Source organism: Hermetia illucens, chromosome 2 (assembly GCF_905115235.1).
Source record: "Hermetia illucens chromosome 2, iHerIll2.2.curated.20191125, whole genome shotgun sequence".
NCBI classification, from domain to species: domain Eukaryota; kingdom Metazoa; phylum Arthropoda; class Insecta; order Diptera; family Stratiomyidae; genus Hermetia; species Hermetia illucens.
The window spans coordinates 96,801,697-96,816,539 of record NC_051850.1 but is presented as its reverse complement, the minus strand read 5'-3'; the positions used below and the strand labels follow the sequence as shown (position 1 = coordinate 96,816,539).

The window sequence follows — 14,843 nt, the reverse complement described above, 5'->3', positions numbered from 1 at the left end:
TGCAGTGCCATTTTCCATAACAGAATTATTATTATGGTTATATTATGAGTCCAGGCCTGACGAGAGGGGTGTGAAAAAGGACCCGGATTTTTTCGGGGGCTCCGGGAAAAAAGGGATAATATGCAGTCCATCTAATAATCACCTCCGACCCATATAATTTTCATCCCGACCAGGATTTTCTCTCCACAGCCCTGTATGAGTCAATGGAAAGGAGATTTAACTTGAAGAAAACTGCATAATTCAGCCTTTCTTTCAAAACTGTTAGAATATATGCCGTTTTAAACGAGCACCTGACTTATGTTATTTTCATATCGGATACTGTCTCAAAATTGTTGTAGCATATTTAAGCAAACTGATTTTCGTATTCTCATAAAATTTCTGTAAGTCGAAATTCGAGCACTTGGCGCATCTTATGTTCGTCGGGTGAACTTTCTTCATTGTGAATGAAAATAAAATTCTGTGTTTACCTTCTTTTCATAATTTTTTTTTATTTCAATAACTTCTTCACCGGTTTTTCCTTGTAGCATTTATTGCTTCCCCAGCTATTTAACAACCGTCACTGATAGGTGTCGCTTGAGACGGTGGCATGAAATTCGAACCGTCATTGGTGATGGATCCACAAAACGGGCAATAGGTGAGAATATGGCATCTCATGTGTTTGTGTTGGTGATAAGTCGTCAAAACGAGGAAAAGTTATCAATCGAAGATTTTGTTCAAGTTTTTCTACTCTGAAATCAACTAATTTGTTCCCCTTCAAGTGAGCAAATCGCAGTCTGTAATTCTAACTTTTATTCGTAAAACCTGGAAGACGTGCGAGAGCAGTTTTTGGGGTGATAATTTGAATTGTTTTTGGTGAAGTTATGAGTGGAAGCTGGCAGCAGGAGGTGAAGGTGTAAACCAAACAACGGACGGATCGAACGGGAAATTATGATTATCCAAGAGCCTGTTCAGGTAAATAGAGACTGAGGAAATGGCCTGCTAACTTCACATAAGGGATAACATTTGCATTCCCTTGCTAACGATTTGGTTTTTCATTTCTAGGCAGCCATCTGGCATTGCTTGAATCATTACGACTACCAGGACGCGATATTCCTCGCGGAGCGACTCTGTGCTGAAGGTAATAAAGTATCTTAGGAAACTTACTCAGTGGCAGATTCTTATCCGAAGTGAAACATTGGGGTCATTCTTCCGATTGTTTTGAATATGTGGAAGTCATTTTGGAATAATCGATAAATCGCTGGGCTGTTAATTTGCTTGCAATGTTTCTCTGGCTGTAACTGTGTCGTAATACGATGACTACCGAACCATTGGATTATTGTGTTATATTAGCTTTATCGTTATTTGTGTTTTGTTAACTTTACCGAAAACATAAGTAACGCCCCAGTTTTGAGTTATTCAGATATTGGGTTGCCAACTGTTATCAGAGGAATATCCATTCAGCTTAGCACTACTTCCAAGTGATTGTGAAAGACAATGTGAATTTACCATCCTAGAAATCCGTTCACGCAATTTTCGCCACTTTTCGTAGGTAATGAGTAATTGTGACACTGTTATTTTGCTCTTTAGAACTTCTGTTTTGGGAAAGGATTATACATCGCGGAAAATAGAAATTGTTAAAAATTGATAAGTTTTCATTGAAATGTCTCATTGACTTTGTTATCAGATTTTGTGGTATTCTGAATTGCTAGAAAGCTTTTTTTGTGGGCAGCTAAGTCGCATTTTTTTACTTACTGTGGAAAATACTTAGCATTTTTCCGGGATGGAAAACACAAATTTCTGCCCACTCAAGAACAAGATACCGCTTTAGTTGCTTCATTGACACCGAGGCTTTTGATTTGCACATATACAGCTTATTGGAGCTTTACGCATTTACTGCATATGTTCGCGATCAAAAGAGTTTCTGCGGACAATTCCCCTTCGTGGAATATCTCAGATTCCATTATTTGTGTGTGATGCTACCCGCTGCAGCAGAAATACATCAGCAGCAAAATTTGATATTGGATCTGTCCATAGGCCGGGAATTCACATCGAAAGTGGATCCCGTCTTCTCTTTACATAATGGACACACATCATTTTGTAGAATCCTGAGTATATGTCCAGCTAGTGAATCATAGCCAGCCAGAATGACCAAAATACTTCAAGTCTTCCTCTTTTTCGGCACGATAAACTTTCCAGTATGGTTGTTTGGTTTTGACAGGGAAAATTTGACGTGTCTGCAGCACTAAGGTTCCGCCACCTGCCATCATTCCAGTTTTTGCTATTAGTATTAGCTACTATTGCTAACACTCCAATTGCTGCTTCCGGCCCAAAGTGAGACGAATGACCAATCTAGGTGGAAACACTTTTTTATTAGCCTATTCTGTAGTAAATTTTACGCCAGTCACGAATATACCCCACACGATGGGACACAAATATAACGATGAGAAGTTATTGGTAAAAGCAACTTCTTTGTCGATTGTGTGAATAATTTGAATAAATTTGACGCGGTTTTTGAAAAAAAAATCTTGTACTATTACAGTCATTATTGAAACCGACGCTTTTTTAAATTAACAACGTACGTACTTTTTCGATTACTGCTTTATAACTCCAATATTAGGGCTCTGTGTAAAACAAAGCGTTCTTAAAATCGGTTTGTTGTCTATTATATGTCCGTCTATAATGAACGGCGTCTTGTGCAAATGAAGATGTTGCGTTGGACTAGTGGCGTGACACGTTTTGATCACACCTGAAATGAGGATATCTGCGATCAATATGGGGTTGCCCCGGTCATGGAAAAACTGCGAGAGAGCAGTCTTAGCTGATATGGTCACGTAATTCGCGTTAAGGAGAATTCACTTGCCAAGATTGGTCTGAACATCGAAGTCGATAGTAAACGACCAAAAGGCCGGCCGAAACAACGGTGGCTTGATACCCTGGGTGGGAAAGCCTCGAGATTTCATCCAGATCAGGGATTTGATAGAATAAAGTGGCGAAACCGATCACGGCGAGCCCACTCCGTTTGTAAACGGGGCAAAGGCATATGTCCGTCTACCTGTCTGGCGCATTTACTTAACTGAGAAACCGCTACATTTCTTGAGTTGAAATTGAAAATATATAGATTGTGAAATCCCATTAATACTGTGAAATGAATTATTTTGCGTGGAGTTTAGGCGGGGTTCTCATGAAAAAGAGGAGGGTCTCTCTTCGTTTTCATTTCGATTTATTTTCCCTGAATATAGTTGTGTGGGGTATCAAATGAAGAGTTTCGATTAGCATTTTACGAGGCATGTCTCAGATTTGACACCGGTAGCAAAGTAGTGAAGTAAAGGGTAAAAAGTACAGATTTGAAGTAGGGTGAAGGTTCATTCTTATACCCAACCAAATCTGATAAAATATAAAGATGTATCTATGTAAAATCTAGCTCTTCAAATGGATCTCATATCAACCCTGTTCATGGAAAGCTAGTAATAGTATATATACTAATATATTTTTGAATTTTACTGGAAAGTTCGTCCGAGGATTATGTGTTGTTGAATGAAGAAAGAATAAACTTAAGTTTTCCTTCAGATCCTTTGTTGAATCCTTTAACGTATTGAAAATCCTTGGGATAAATGTAACAGAATCTTTACATTTGTGCACAGTTCGCGAAATTTGTCTTGGGATCTACTGGCCCCAGCGGCCAAATGAATCGTACACCCGCATCCATATTAGAGATTCCCTTTTTAATATGGTGATGGTCTGTAGTGTTAATATAAAAATTACTGCAGTAGTCTGCGGTAATTTTTATATTAACGATCGAATTAAAAAGTATAAAATTAGGTCATTACAAAACTAACGTCAAGAAATGGTTTACAAATGAATTTTACTTTTAAAACATGAAAATCTTCAAATATACACATCTTTGAAAAATAATTAAGGAGGCTAGGTATCGCGGAAGTAAATGAAAAATTACCGCGCTCTTCTTTTTCTTCAGCTTTTGTCCCGTTCACAAGCGGGGTCGGCTCCTCGTGATCGGTTTCGCCATTTGGGTCTATCGAATGCCTGATCTGGGTGCAATCTCGACGCTTTTAGATCCCTACCCAGCGTATCAAGCCGCCGTTGTTTCGACCTGCCTTTTGGTTGTTTACCATCGACTTTGATGTTCAGACCAATCTTGGTAAATGAAGTCGCGTTAGCACGAATTGCTTGACCATATCGTTGAAGACGCCTCTCTCGCAATTTTTCCACGATCGGTGCAACCCCATAACGATCGCGGATATCCTCATTTCGGATGTGATCAAAACGTTTCACGCCACCAGTCCACCGTAACATCTTCCTCTATATTACCACAAGACGGCGTTCATTGTTTTTATATTCGGCCAACGCTCTGAACCATGGAGGCCGACAGGACGGGCGACATTGCGGTAAATTTTAGATTTGAGATGTTCGTTGATACGCCGATCACAAAGAACACCAGTTGTGGAACGCCACTTCGTCCAGGTTGCGTTAATGCGTGAAGCAATTTCATAACGCAGTTCTCCATTTGCTGATAGCGTTGATCCAAGGTATTTAAATCGCTCAGTTCTGGGCAGATCACTGCCGCTGTCAGTGATTGTGCCTGTTTCATGGAGACCGGTCGTCAAAAATTCAGTTTTGTTTAGATTCAATCTAAGATCGTGCTGCATGAGACAAACAGAGACACGAAGTGGTTTTGATATACCTGCCATAACTGCACTTTTCGGATCGTGGTAGAGCAATTGAACCCAGCGCACTAAGTGCTGTCGTAAAGCATACCAGATGAGTTTGCGTTGCACACGGTCAAACGCTTTCTCTAGATCCAGACATGTAATATAAAGAGGGCGATGCTTCTCATGGCGTTTTTCCATGAGTAACCGTGCAGCGTGTATTGCGTCAATAGTGTATTAGTCAATAGTTCCGCAGTATTTGACGAATCCGTTTCAACGATACGCGAATACGGTTGCCAAGAATGCGTTGAAAAATCTTCATGGTATGTGAAAGTAACCGGATCGGACGGTAATTTGAACATTCTGCTGGACTACCCTTCTTTTTTCATTTTGGAACTGTGGTACTTTTTAGTCAGTCAGATGGTGTTAAAGAATTCACCGAAAAAATACTGTTAAAGCCAAGGTTTGGCTTGATAAACATTATTTGGAAAATCAACCATTGAAACGAGGCGAAATGAGCAGGACAATGAAAGCATGTTTTGGATGACCGCAAAGTGCAGTTGATCGTGCATGAAAGGAACATGTTGGATATATCGTGCATGATTGTTTGGGTATGCGAAAGTTTCGTACAAAGTGGGTGCCGCGTGAGCTCACAATCGACCAAAAACGACGTGTCATAAATTAATGGCAAAATTTCCTGAATTGGATTTCGAATTGCTTCCGCATCCTCCGTATTCTCCAGATCTGCCCCAGGTGACTTTTTCCTGTCCTCAGACTTCAAGAGAATGCTCGCTGGAAAGAAATTTAGCACCTGAGGCTAAAGATAAATTGTACTAAAAAATGGCGTAGAAAAATTGCTTGCCAACTCTTTGCTTTCCATTTCTGTCTCCTGTTCTACCGGATGGTGTACTCCAAAGACAGATTCAACTCTCGAGTTCGTGAAGGTTCCATCCGACTCCCATCTGGAGTGTAACTTTGTTGATCCATTTCTTTCAAGGACTCCTCTCCTTTCTCCTTCGCCTTCCAATTCCGCACAGTACGAACGTTTTATGAGCCCATTATATTCACAATATAAGCTCCTGAAATTTAATCAGTCTATTTTTATTGTTTCTATTAGAACGATTTCGAAGTTGTCTGGTTAATTTTGTGCGTTTTTATAGTTCCCGATTTCACCAGGGAATTCTTTTACTGGGTTTGCCGAGTAATAGGATAAGCTCCTTCAAAGCATTCTAAAAGTTTGTGATTCGAAGTTCCTAGTTGTTTGTAGTCGCCTACAAAGCTGCACTTTGTTGCCAAGAAGTTCATTGAACTTTTTCCAATCCATATTCGGCTTTGTATGTATTACAGTTTGTTCGCTTACAATTAATGACAGAAATCACTTCTATCTATCTCTTCAAAGACCGTTTCTGTATTTTTGAAATTATCGGCATTTTGAATTTCAACCAAATTCAAACAGACTTAAAAGTTCGCGCCATGTTGGATGATGTCACAACTCGAGTCAAGAAACTTCAGTAGTCCGGCAACTGGCAGTTACTCATAAAAATATAAAACTGTCAAAATTAACTTCGTGAAATGCTAAAGAGGACGATGAAATATTGTTTCGTACCCTGCTGCACAAAAACCCCGCAGAAAGCTTTGTTGGCTGTTCCGAAAGGAGATTTTCGGAAGAAATGGATTGCCATCGTCCGACGGAATCGGTCTTTGGAGTCCAGTTCAAATTGTGAGGATCATTTCTATGTGAGTTAAGGTTTGTTAAACTTTAACTCCAATCGTAATTGATAATATACGGTTGCGTTAGAATTTTGTGTCACTATTATTCAAATTCAAATGAAGTCACCAGAGAAGAGATACCGCAGTATATTCAACGTGCCCAAGGTTCGAATCTAGCTCAGTGGAAATACTTTTTTTGCGGCCTGTGAATCTTTCACAAACGTATATTTTACTGCCGTTTAGGTGAAAATGTGATGTATAATTTGCTATATAGCTTGTTACCATTATTAACGAAACGTAAAGTAACTTGAACAAATACCTACTTTCCTGTTAAAAACTGACTATTTGAAAAGAAAGAAATAATAAACCCTAAACCGGATGCCTTCACGTAGATAAGATTTAAATTGCTCGCTCAATGACGTCACCGCGTTTTCTTTTCCGCCTTGTGAGAATTCAATTTTTAAATCATTATAATTACCAAATGAGCGTTCCGAATTGGTTTTTAAGCGGATATGGTAATTTGGTAGGTGAAACTACTATCTCGGCGTAAAAAACAATATAGTCATTTTCTAACGCGGGGTGTCCATTTTCAGAGTAAATTCTAAGTAACGGTGGTCTGGGAGTCTAGACTTGGCCTCGCATCGCCAGTGCAGATTGTTAGGTCAATTAATTAACTTCTTCTTGGCTCCGGGGATGTAGTGGCGCACCCTACGTTCGCAGTTATTAGATTAGTTGGGGTGGTAAAATCAAATGGCTTCTCTTTTCATTTACTACTTTCTCACCAATTATTGAGCGTTCGCATTGCAATCAATTATGAATTAAGAGTTCAAGGCCATTTTATTCTGCATACACTATCAAATTCCTTAGTTATTGCGTTGGCGGAGGTCACAAAGAATTATAGAGAAAATAAGCAGAGGCAACTATAACCTTTCTCCTCTTGCTATTAACTTGGTATTGTATTATAAGTTGACCGCTACTAGTCATCAGTCCATCAGTCATTGCCATAAAAATACACTAGACGATCAATTTGTCATAATTTTGTCATTAGGACTGACAACAGACTGATGAAATATTGATCATCTAAGATCAGACTATCGGTAAGTAGCTTGGATTTATCACGATAAATTTGTTGTTTCCTATGCTATGCTGTTTCTACCTTAAACAGTTGTAAATCTTCTTCTCTATCGGATCGTTTCGGTGGCAATAGTGTACGAAAACAGTAGTCATCCTTAGCAAGATTTTTTGTTGTTTGAAAAAGACGTCGAAATTGAAATGTGTGTGCACCTTTAGCAGAGAACTGGCAGCGACTCTTCTGGGGGTAGAAGAAGCCACTTGAATTAGGGAAGAAACTATCCAAAAAATAAATTTAAGAAAATCATTTTGGCAGTTAAGCATGTAAAAGGAGGGTGTACAAATTTTGTCCATCGAATAGTCATGTGGGGTATCAAATGAAAGGTCTCGATTAGTACTTTTCGAATCCGGCCTTAGTTTTGAGATTTATTAGAAAGGCGGGTAGTAGGAGGCGTGGAAAGAGATGATTTCTTTAACGGACCCATTCTCAAAAATTACCCAACCGAAAAATCTGAAAAAAAATCATGAAGCTGCCTCTATATGGTGCCTAGGCCTCAAAATACTCTCCATATCGATATCTGTTCAAATTAAGTTAATAATAGTACATTACCATATTTTTGGGGAAATTGAGTAAAACCCCCTTAAGTTTATCCCAGAGTTATAAAGGTTGGTAGTAGAATAAAATATGATATGAAGCATATTATCCCCAAGTTTGATCAAAATCATACTATTAGTAACAAAGTTACAGTAGCTCAAAGTTGACTTTACCATGTAAATTTACTGCAACTGAATATCAATATCACACAAAGTGGGTAGTCTGACATGCTAAATGCATATACATAACGGGTTACATACAAATGGGATAGTTCTACACTTGAATATACTCACAGAAGAAGGAAACAAAACCTTTCATACCTGAAGTGCCCAGCTTCCGGATTCCCGACTTGTCTTTAAGATGATCACAGCGCCCTCTAGCGGTGTAGCAGAAAAGCACCCTTTTTGGAAATGGATGTATAAGTTGCTTTGTATTTCAATAATGAACTATGCTATCGGGCTGGCAAAATTACTGCTCAAAATATTAAGAGAGAGAACATGATCGAGCACGTTATCCCGACTATAAACAACCTAGAGATATACCGTCACCCTCCCACCTTCGGCATCATCCTTGCCAGGGCCGTATAACTCAGGTTCCAGTCTATCATCGCCCCCAAGTATTTATTGGTCGGCTTGGAAGTGATGATATGATTCATCTGTTTGTTTGTTTGCCTGTCTGTCTGTCACATGCATTCTTTCTCAGAAACGATTTTACTGATTGACACCAAATTTGGTGGAAAGGTGGGAATTGCGAGCGCTCACACATACAGTGGCTTACATCGTTCTACGTGGAACTTAAGGAGGTCTCTATACATGCAAAATGGGAGTACAAATTTTTTTTACCAAATATAGTCATGTGTATCAAATGAATTATGATGATGAGTACTTTTCAATGCTTTAGTTCTGACATTTAATGCAAAAGTGGAGAGAGCGGGGGCTGGAAAGTGGTCCTTTCTTTGACGGGCCCATTCTCAGAACCTACCTAACCGAAAGATATTTAAATAAAGTTAATAATGTACTATTATATAATAAATATAATTTTTAGTAATTGACTGTAAAACTCCCTTGGATTTACCATTGCAAATTGAAATGCAGCAAAGGTTATAATATAGGGCAAGTTTGCTAGAAATCGCACTATTACTAACAAAGTTATAGTAAGTTAAAGCTATCGCATCAGTACAAATTTTAAGACTAAATGTCAGTATCACGCGAAAGTGAATACGTTGACATAATATAATATATGCACATATATTACGTGGTACATATAATCTTTCATACCCGAAGCGGGGAAACCAGAAGCTGGAGGTTTCCCGACTTGTTTGAAGTTGTGGTAAGATTTCTATTGGAAATATTATTTGTAGAATTTGTTTTTCTTTTTTCAATTATTCAGGCATGCTGCTATATTTTCCCAAAGATGATTTTCAAGTTTTTATTTTCTTCCTTCCATTCTATCCTCCACAGTTAGTCTCTAATAGATCAAAAAAATTATTGAATTTTGGTATCTTTCTTTCATTGCGTAATTACAGCAAATTACAAAACCTGGCTCCCCATACATTTGAAAGGAGTGTGTAAATTTTTTTTTGCACCAAATATGGTCATGTGGGGTACCAAATAGAAGGGCTCGATTATTACTTTTTGAAAATGTTGTTCCTGATATCAGGTGAAAAATAGAGGAGTGAGGGTTCAAAATGTATAACCCGAAAAATGGAGCAGGTCTCGTTCTCAGAACCTATCCAACCAAAAAATCACAGTGGTGCAGCTTTACGAAATCTAGCCCTCGAAATACATTTTTTTGTGATATTTGCACAAATAAAGTTAATAATAGTGCATTTCCACATTTTAGAAATTTAGCCAATAACCCCCTTAAGTTCACCCTAGAAGTTCAAAATGGCACTTGCGTAAGAAATAACATAAGGCACAATTTGGCCATGTTTGAAGAAAGTCCAACTATTATTAATAAAGTATAAGGGGTGAAACTTCGCCTTTTTTTGCATGCATTCTACAATGTGTATGACGTCATCATCCCATATCAATTCATCGTGAACAAAGTGAGCTCATAGGATTGGGAGTCACAAAGGAATATTTTCTTTTAGTTTTTTGATCATTTGTATATATCAATTACTTCAGACATACATATGTGTCTATGTAGGTATTTATACGTGCTAATGAAGTTTGCGAATAGTGTCTCATTGAGATAGATATATTTGTACGTTAAACCAGTGGTATTCAATATATGTGCATATGTAGGCTTTTGGGCATGATCAATTATATATTATGTTATTGGGTATGATAAATTTATATACGTGCATGTATATGTACAATACTTCGAAATAGGCAGTTTGTTGTTGTCTGTAATATCTCGTAGTTTGGAAAAATATGAAAGTGTGTGGTGGATTTGTAGTTTAATACGGACGAAAAAATGTGCGTAGATCAACTTAAGTGGGCTTTCTTGTAGATTTTTAAAAATAAATAATACACTATTATTGATTCTATTTGAGCAGATATCGGTAATATAGGCAGTATTTATAAATGAAGATGTCGTATAGGAGCATCATCATGACTTGTTTCATATTTTCGGATGGGGTAGTTTCCGAAAATGGGTCTCCGAATTAACTAACTCACGTACAACTGATTTCAAAATTAACAGTTGCTTCGCAAAGCACTAATAGGAGGTCTTTCATTTGATATCAAACACATAAACAAAACTTACAATATAATAAACGTTAAATTTTTACATATTTACGATGCATTTACATTTAGAGCGTAAAATGTAGGTAGTGCCAAAGTAGGTAATGAATGAAGAATAAACCCATGTAAGAGAAGAAAAAAGCAAAAGCCCATAGGCTAGCTACATATTTTCATAAGCAAAGATGGGTATTATGAATCCTTCGAGCGTAATGTTCGCTCGATGCTCGACATCGCTTCGGCACTTAATATTCGCCGCCGCCGCTAATATTATGAAGAACGGTGATATTTGGGGATCTCATTACAAAACAATATTATTATTATGTTAAGAGAAGTGGCACTAGGTCCAAGAAAAACTATTGTGCAGGAATGCCATTGGGCATGTCCTCCCATTGGTTGTTGTGCTTAATTCATTTGTATCTGGCCAGATTACTATCCCTTAGGTAATCGCTGGTTTGACTATTACAGTGTATATCCCAAGTAGCATCTTCATTTTTTCCTGCTATGGAGCTGCGATTCATCAGAGCATTCATAGCTCTACAATTAATTTAAGTATTTAAGTTTGCATTTAATTTGGCAGAGAGATTTGTATCGTCACTGGATGTCGGATACCAGTCAACTCAACTGGAGCTGGTAATAATCTCGGGTGAGCGCAATGCTGACCACATTGCCTTCTACAGTGCTCTAACGCGCTGCAAGGCCTTGATCCAATTGGATTACCCCGCCAACGATCATTATTATTATTACAGAGTCTTACAAACAAGTCTAATGTCCTACTTCATTCAATCTTATAAATGACTTTCAATCAAATTTTGGTACTTTCATTTCCTAGCTATAGTAACGAAGTTGAGAAGATTATTATAGAATTTCAAGATATATTTTGTTGTTATATATTCAAAATTGGAAGTGCTAACAAAGTTCTTTTTCTTTTACAGTGGAAACAGATGAAACCATATTCATTTTGGCTACTTGTTACTATCGGGCCAGTAATTTACATCAAGCCTACTGGCTTCTGCATACAAAAACGCCTCGATCACCACAGTGTAGATATTTACTTGCAAAATGTGCCTTTCGACTAAAAAAGTTATCAGAGGCGGAAGCGGCACTTTCGAATGTAAACTTTGGCGAATTGAAAAATTTTGACGATCTCAGTAAGGAATTTGGTGAAGTGGCATGCTTTGCGCTACAATTGATAGCGAAGATATGTGCAAAGACTGAGCGGTACACTATTGCAGCGGAAGCATATAAGAAGGCTTTAAAGTTAAACCCTTTTTTATGGCAAGCATTTGCTGATCTGTGCAATTTCGGAGAGAAAGTTGACCCGAATGCGATTTTTCAGTTTCCAAATACGGACATCTTCAATACTTGCCAAGGAAATAATTCGAACTCAATGGTACTTTTTGGATTAGGAGGATATCCAGATACGTGTATAACGGCTGGTGCCGATACAGTGAGTAACAGTCAAAATAGTTGTAATTACATTTTGTCAACGCCGGTCGATCAAATGTCATCTAATTGCGCGAACCTCGTGACACCAAATAATAATCTAAACAACTCGTCGATTGGTGTACTATGTGGGGGAAATTTTTCATATAACGGAGATGAAATCCAAATGGAAAGAAGTTATTTCTGTGACAGTATAAATAGTAACAGTTACGGTGAAGTGACACCGTTTAGAAAGCAATTCAAATACCTTTCAAAAATGGGTCCACTGACTCCGAGTTTTGGTGTTCTGCCCCTTAGTCCTAGTGAAACCTCAGTTGCAAATCTTTCAAGTTCGCCTATACCTCAGACGCTGGTCGAAGCCAATCAAGAGAAATCAATAGGAAAGAAGTTGAAGGGTCACGTAGGTAACATTATTAGCCGAAAAGACACACCACTTCAAAATTCGAAGCCGGCAGTTTTTACTCAGACTGGTAATATTACGCCTCGTGGTCCAAATACGATAACGGCACAATTAGCAGGTCAGAATGTCCGCCGTAGCTCTAGATTATTTAGTAACAACTATTCCGTGAAGGAAAATAATAAAAGCCCAAATATCAACAAGTTCCCACCACCGAAGTCGCCGCAACGCAGAAATAAGCCGCGGATCAAAATTTCAATGAATAATGAAATCAATGAAAAGGATAAAAAGGAGAAGGAAAAGATAGAGACAATAACATCGAACGACAGCAAAGTTCTGCTTAATAATACGCTTAATAGTGCCCAGACTATGGCGCACCACGTACTCTCGTTGAAAAAGCAGAGTGCGGAAGGGCTGATGGCATTGCTTCGCGATTTGGGACAAGGCTACCAACATCTAGCACAATTTAATTGTAAGGAAGCGATTAGTATTTTTCAAGCAGTTCCAAAGCATCATTTTCGATCGAGTTGGGTTCAAAGTATGATAGCTCTTGCCTATTACGAACAACGGGAGTATGAAGCAGCTGCAAACATTTTTAGAGAAATTCATGAAAATGAGCCAAATCGCCTGGATTACATGGAAATCTATAGTACAGCACTGTGGCATTTGCAGCGAGAGGTAGCATTGTCTGCATTAGCGCAAAGTGTTATGGCTTTAGACAAAAACTCACCTATTACTTGGTGTGTTGCAGGAAATTGTTTTTCTCTGCACAAAGAACATGAAACGGCGATTAAATTCTTCAAGAGGGCGGTCCAGGTCAATCCTAATTTCGTCTACAGCTATACACTTTTAGGACATGAACTTGTTATAACAGAGGAGCTCGATAAAGCCCTAGCGTACTTCAGAACGGCGATCATGAAGGATCCTCGTCATTACAATGCATGGTTCGGAATCGGTACAATTTATTCGAGGCAAGCGCGCTATGAGTTAGCTGAGCTACATTATCGGCAGGCATTGAAAATTAATCCTAAAAATTCGGTAATTATGGTTCATATTGGAACAATGCAATTCTTCTTGCAAAAAACAGATCAAGCACTGCAAACTCTGAATGCTGCTATAGAAATAGAGCCGAAAAATCCGCTTTGTAAATTTCACCGTGGTTCGATGAACTATTCACTGGGAAAACACCAAGAAGCGCTGAAGGAGTTGGAAGAATTGAAGCAGATTGTGCCAAAAGAATCAGTTGTGTTTTACTTCATTGGAAAAATTCATAAAACTTTGGGTAACGTAGACTTGGCACTGATGCATTTTAGTTGGGCGACTGACTTGGATCCGAAGGGTGCCAACAATCAGTTGAAGGACGCATTCGATTCTATTAACCACACCCCTGGGAATGATTTGAACGTAGAAACAGACCTAGAGCCTATTTCCGAGAGAAGCGACGATTCAACGCAAGCTCAAATCGAACAGGACCCGAGCTATGATAGTGATACGTATTGAACTCTGAGTGATTAAACTGAAGATAAATTAGAGTACTATGTAAAAAGAATGCACTAATAACAAATAGCTAAAATTGTAAAGGAGTAATTAATAAACATTTAAACATAAATATCATAATTTTTAAAGAACGGATTCAGCACTGAAATCTATATTTAAAAACGAATTACTTTTGTGATCACTTCTCATCCTATCTTAATTTCGCTGTTTTTCATTTTATGTGCGGACATTGTCTGGAAATTTAAATGATAATTGAAATTATTAATGGAAAATTGTCGAGAATAGCAAACTATCTGGAACGCTGTAAATTGTTATTGAAACTACAAATATAATTTAAATTAAAATAGCCGTTCTTTTCATGTTATATTTCGCCACGAGGAAAAGATAAATTGTAAGATTACACTTTATTTTTAAGCTAAGTGGATGCTTGCTCGACAAGCGTCGAGATGGACTGTGTGTTCAATAAAAATAAATTTAAAAAGGTAATTGTCTTAAAGAGAACATTTTTTTTATTAAATCTGGGAGACGAGAACAATGTGGGTGCGACTTTTTTGCACTCGGATGGTGGTCCAGTTAACTGTGTAGCTGGTTAATCATGCTTGTATGGAAAGCTCTTTGACATAACTTTAGTGTCTATTTCTTTACTTATCTCAGGAGTTTACGCAGTTGCTGTGCGAATCCATGATCCTAATTTAACTTTGGTTTTATTTTATTATTTAATTGCGACGTCGTTATATATTGAGGATAGTGTAGAACAGTGTGTGTGAATAGTGTCTGGAAAATACAACGCGCGGTTTCTG

General features: G+C 38.0%; 1 protein-coding gene across 1 annotated transcript; it reads left to right on the top strand.

Moving 5' to 3' along the window:
* The first annotated feature begins 383 nt into the window (after nt 1–383).
* LOC119648674 (cell division cycle protein 27 homolog) lies at nt 384–14,544 on the top strand. The gene is made up of 3 exons (XM_038050465.1): nt 384–951; nt 1,042–1,117; nt 11,639–14,544. The coding sequence occupies exons 1-3, from the start codon at nt 928–930 to the stop codon at nt 14,044–14,046; spliced, it is 2,508 nt and encodes an 835-aa protein (XP_037906393.1). The 5' UTR covers nt 384–927; the 3' UTR covers nt 14,047–14,544.
* Nucleotides 14,545–14,843: the final 299 nt, after the last annotated feature.